The sequence below is a fragment of the Astyanax mexicanus genome, chromosome 19, assembly GCF_023375975.1.
Source record: "Astyanax mexicanus isolate ESR-SI-001 chromosome 19, AstMex3_surface, whole genome shotgun sequence".
Classification (NCBI taxonomy): Eukaryota; Metazoa; Chordata; class Actinopteri; order Characiformes; family Acestrorhamphidae; genus Astyanax; species Astyanax mexicanus.
In genome coordinates, this window is record NC_064426.1 from 16881056 (window position 1) to 16886439 (window position 5384).

The following is a 5384-nucleotide window of genomic DNA, read 5'->3' on the forward strand; positions in this document are numbered from 1 at the left end:
AATATCAGTTAAATATATCATATAGCAGATGAACACAGTGATATTTGAGAAGTTAAATTAAGTTTATAGTATTCGTTAAACAAACTTAGGCAGATGCATACATTTGGGCAATATTTAGTAGATCCTCCTTTAGCAGAAAAAACAGCCTCTAAATGTCACGTGGTCCCTGTCTGTTCTCATGTTTCTGTGTTTATTTACCTGTTCCTCGTGTCTGTGTCTCCCACGTGACCCGTGCTCCTCTGTGTTTCTTCCCCAGTGATTTTCCACTTACCTGTGTTCATTTGTAGCTCCGCCCCTTAGTCCCAGGTGTTTCCTGTTTCCCGTGTGTGTCCACCACTATTTATAGTCCGTGTTCCCTTCTCCCGTGTCGATCCTTGTACGTTTCACGTCTGTCAGTGCTCCAGGTTTTTGCTTAGTCTTGGTTTCTTTTGGTTATTCCATGTTTGTTTTGTATTTATTTTTGTTAATAAATGTTTGTATAGTTTGCGTTTGCGTCTGCCTCCTCGTCCTACCCTGACACTAAATGCTTCCTATAGCTTCCAATGAGAGTCTGGCTTCTGGTTGAAGGTATTTTGGATCATTCTTCTTTATAAAACATCTCCAGTTCAGTCAGGTTTGATGGTTTCTGATCATGAACAGCTTTAATTTTAACTTTCTCACTGATTCTTGAACATCATTTTCAACAATCTGCTGATATTGACTGAAATCCATGTGATCCTTAACTCCATCTGCAGCAAGATAATGATGTAGGTCTTTGGAGCTGCTCTGTGATCTGTGGGTTGACTATGACTGTTCTCTCCATCCTTCTCCTCTGCTTATCTAAGATTTTTCTTGGTCTGTCACTTCAGACCTTGACTAGAACTGTGTCTGTGATCTTTTATTTCCTCACAATGTTCCTCACAGTGGAAACTGACAGCTGAAATCTCTGAGATTAATTTTACTATCCTTCCCCTGAACCATGATGTTGAACAATCTTTGTTTTCAGGTTATTTTAGAGTTTTGGTTTGAGGCTTCCATGTTGCCACTCTTTAAAGAAAATGCATATAGGATAAAAAACTGTGATAAAAGGGTGCTTAAATTTATGCACCTGCCCAATTTTGTTTAAATAATTATTGCACACTTTCTGTAAATCCTATAAACATCATTTCACTTCTTAAATATCACCATATTCACCTGCTATATGATATATTTAACTGAAATAGATACAGTATTCAGAATAATATATGTTCTGGATAGTTTTTTTTTTCTTGAATGTTGAAAAGTTGGAATGAAATCAACTAGTTAAAAAGCTGTTTTTAAAATGTAAGGAGTAGAAAGTTCAAATAATGGGGTGAAAATGTAAGAAGTAGAAGTAAAAAGTAATTTGAAAAATAAAAACTTAGTCTAGTAAAGTATAGATGACCAGCATTTATACTTATTTGACACCATACAGAAATACAAAGTGCTTCTACACACAGTGCCTTGCAAAAGTATTCGCACCCCTTGAACTTTTCAACCTTATGCCACATTTCAGGCTTTAAACATAAAGTTTGCTGCACTGAAAGTAAAGGGGCAGAATAATATTGCACGCACCACTTTTCAGTTTTTTATTTCTAAAAAAAGTTTAAAATATCCAATAAATTTCTTTACAATTCACGATTGTGTCCCACTTTTGTTGTCACAAAAAAAATACAATTTCATATATTTATGTTTGAAGCCTGAATTGGGGGGCGAACACCTCTACAAGGCACTATAGATAATGGGTGTAGAAACAAGGAGGTGGGCAAAATGACGTCATTCCAATTTAAACTGGCCACTAACACAAGCATTATTACAAAAAATTAAAATAAGTAATGATAATTATATCTCTCTATGATAATGTCAGTATAATCCTTATCCGTTCTGACTCATATCTGTTCTCTGACTGCTGCTAAAATCATTTAGTAAAGTGTGTCATGGTTAAAAATATCAGTGTAACTGAGAGTGTGCTGAGAACGGAGCTGAGAGGGGAGCATGTGGATGTTTGGAGAGCTTGACTAGTGACAGTGTCTGTTCTTGGCTTAGCCTCATGCCGGCGGGATTAACTCACAGGGTAAATCCTCAAACAGCTCCGGAAGACACTCTGAGGGAAACAGCAGCCTAAAAACACCTCTGCCAAAACACAGACCCGCACTCTGGATCACAGCAGTATAAACAGAGTATGAGCACATGTCAAAGGTTTACATACACAAAATATAATACTTTACATTGTACTGTTGTATCAACATGATTTTACCATTTAAGGAAATCTCCCTTTTAAAGACACTTAATGTTAATAAATCATCAATAAATCATTGGTGCAATAATTAATACAAAAAATAATGTTAAAATGTTATATAAAACTTTATGTAACATTAGAATACACTCAAATTAACAAAGTCAATGGTAAGTAAATGTATTTACATGTAATAAAAAATTAACTCTATATAACAAATAATTACACTCTATATAAAGCCAAATAAACATGGTCAGTGGTCAGTGAGAGTGTCTACCTGTAATAAACTCTATATAATATTAGAATAAACCCAAATAAAAATAAAGTCAGTGGTCAGTGAGAGTGTCTACCTGTAATAAACTCTATATAACATTAGAATAAACCCAAATAAACATAAAGTCAGTGGTCAGTGTGAGTGTCTACCTGTAATAAACTCTATATAATATTAGAATAAACCCAAATAAACATAAAGTCAGTAGTCAGTGAGAGTGTCTACCTGTAATAAACTCTATATAACATTAGAATAAACCCAAATAAACATAAAGTCAGTAGTCAGTGAGAGTGTCTACCTGTAATAAACTCTATATAACATTAGAATAAACCCAAATAAAAATAAAGTCAGTGGTCAGTGAGAGTGTCTACCTGCAATTAACTCTATATAACATTAGAATAAACTCCAAATAAACATAACGTCAATGGTCAGTGGATGTATCTACCTGTAATTACCTCTATACAACATTTGCCTACGTACAGACTTCTTTTGTTTTTCCTTTTTGTCATGCTGATATTTTAAGGGGTCATACTGATATGTAAGGTTATGTTTTCATGCAAGTTTAACTGTAAAACTCAGTATAACATTATAATAAACCCAAATAAACCTAAAGTCTGTGGTCAATAAGATTGTCTATGTATAAAACTTTATATTACATTAGAATAAACCCTAAAAATAATCATCAAGTCACTCACTGTACAATCTGTAATCCATTTACACTACGTAAACGATTACATGTTTCTAAAAGTATAATTGCAGACGAGACATATTTTTAGTTGAAAAAGTTTTGTTTATATTGTGTTGTGGGAAATGATGTAGTGAGGGTTAAAGCTAGTTAGCATAGTCCTCAGATGAGGGAACTTCCCGACTCAGTGCGGTTAAATTTATCTTGATGATCTCATACTCTGTGGCATGACCGAGAGGTCAAATGTCAACACTAACTGTCTGTTTGTGCGGCGGGGCCAGGGGGGACAGTGGGAATGAAAGGAGATCTGTAAGAGCATAAATTTGAACATGATATGGCCATATGCTGGTTTTAGTATGCTGACCGTCTTGGGCATGCTTGTTTTCGTGTCACTACGATGACATCAGCTGTGTAAAGCGAGGAGCAGTGGGAGGTTTTAGGCCTCAGATGAAGGCGTATATAAAGCAAGGAGTTCTCAGCTGTAGTTAAAGCACTCGAATGAGAGAGAAGCAAAGGCTAAAACAGAGAAGAAGCAAAGCCACAGAAGAGCTTAGAACGCAAGGCTGCTAAGGCAGAAGCTCCAGAGGAAAAGGCTCAAGTACAGAGGTTGTAGAAGCTTCAGACGCAAAGACAACGAGAATCTCTAGAAGCTCCAGACGCAAGATAAAGAGAAGCTGTAGAAGCTCCAGACGCGAAGGCAAGGAGAAGCTCTAGAAGCTCCAGACGCAAAGGCAAGGAGAAGCTCTAGAAGCTCCAGAAGCAAAGACAACAAGAAGCTCTAGAAGCTCCAGACGCAAAGACAAGAGGCTCTAGAAGCTCCAGACGCAAAGACAAGAGGCTCTAGAAGCTCCAGAAGCAAAGACAAAAAGAAGCTCTTGAATCGCCAGAAGCAAAGGCAACAAGTGGCTCTAGAAGCTCCAGACGCAAAGACAACGAGAGGCTCTAGAAGCTCCAGACGCAAAGGCAAAAAGAGGCTCTAGAAGCTCCAGAAGCAAAGACAACAAGAAGCTCTTGAATCGCCAGAAGCAAAGTCAACAAGAGGCTCTTGAAGCTTCAGACGCAAAGACAACGAGAAGCTCAAAAAGATCCACAGACACAAAGATGAGCCAGTCCGCTATCGAGAGCCTCTTCGGAGATGACTCTTTCTTTGAGCCCACATTCCTGCTCTGGCCCAGACGCAACATGGTACAGACAAGCTTCAGAGAGCACTTCCTTCAGCGCAGGGCTCAGCTGATGGAGCGCTTTCAGGCCGATATCCAAGGCAGCCTCTTCGGAGAACTGACCGACGGGCTCCCCAGAGATCTGTTCGAGACCTTGGACAGCCTCTGTTCACCCTCAGCATCCAGAATCAGTGCCAACCAAGCCCAGGACAAAACCTTAGCCTGGACTCTGGACACTCAAGGCTTCTCCCCAGAAGAAATCTCAGTAACCGTGTCCGGGCGAAGACTGGAAGTGATGGCGGCAAAGACAAACTTACAACCTGCTGCCTCTGCAGACGCAGACTCCAAACCAACCGGATTCGTCCAGAGCGTGGCTCTGCCTGATCACATCGACCCCACCATGCTGACCTGCACTCAGAGTCAAGACGGCCTCCTGCGCATCGACTCCGAAACCAAGCAAGATCCTCCAGAGGAGCGAGTCGTTCCCATCCGCTTCAGAACCTCCCTCGACTTCCCTCTCACCAAAGAAGACACAAGCAGCACAGAGGTCTCCTCTAAAACGACCACCTAGAACCTGCACGGACAATCCGCCCCACATTGCACTGCTGATTTTTTTGATCCAAAAAGTTTTATGTTTTGAAAATTATTTTATTAATAAAATTGACATGGCTTCTTTATCCATGTGAGATGATTCTTTCATTCATTTAAAATGTAAACTATGAAACGATCTTAATGCAACTAATTATCATTTGTTACAGATTTAAGAATAGGTCTTAAAGTTATATGAACAAAAGAATTGAGACACCTGATGATTCATTATTCCTTCAGAAATTAAGGGTATTAAAAAATATGGTTCACTCTTGCTTTTGTTGGAGTAACTGTCTCTACTATACAGAGAAGGCTTTCTACTAGATTTTGGAGCTTTGCTTTGAAGATTTGATTGCATTTAGCAAAAGGAATGCTAGTAATGCCAGGATGTTGGTTGATCACCATCTCACCTTATCCCCAACTCATCAAACTATCACAACACAAAAG

At 38.8% G+C, this 5384-nt stretch overlaps 1 protein-coding gene across 1 annotated transcript; it reads left to right on the plus strand.

The window, feature by feature from the left end:
* The first annotated feature begins 3671 nt into the window (after nucleotides 1-3671).
* hspb9 (heat shock protein, alpha-crystallin-related, 9) lies at nucleotides 3672-5026 on the plus strand. The gene has a single exon (XM_007234432.4). It carries the CDS (start codon nucleotides 4291-4293, stop codon nucleotides 4918-4920), a length of 630 nt encoding a protein of 209 aa, XP_007234494.2. The 5' UTR covers nucleotides 3672-4290; the 3' UTR covers nucleotides 4921-5026.
* The last annotated feature ends 358 nt before the right edge of the window (nucleotides 5027-5384 follow it).

Excerpts from the sequence above, each read along its gene's own strand:
- hspb9 (XM_007234432.4), top strand. The coding sequence starts at position 4,291 with ATGAGCCAGTCCGCTATCGAGAGCCTCTTCGGAGATGACTCTTTCTTT.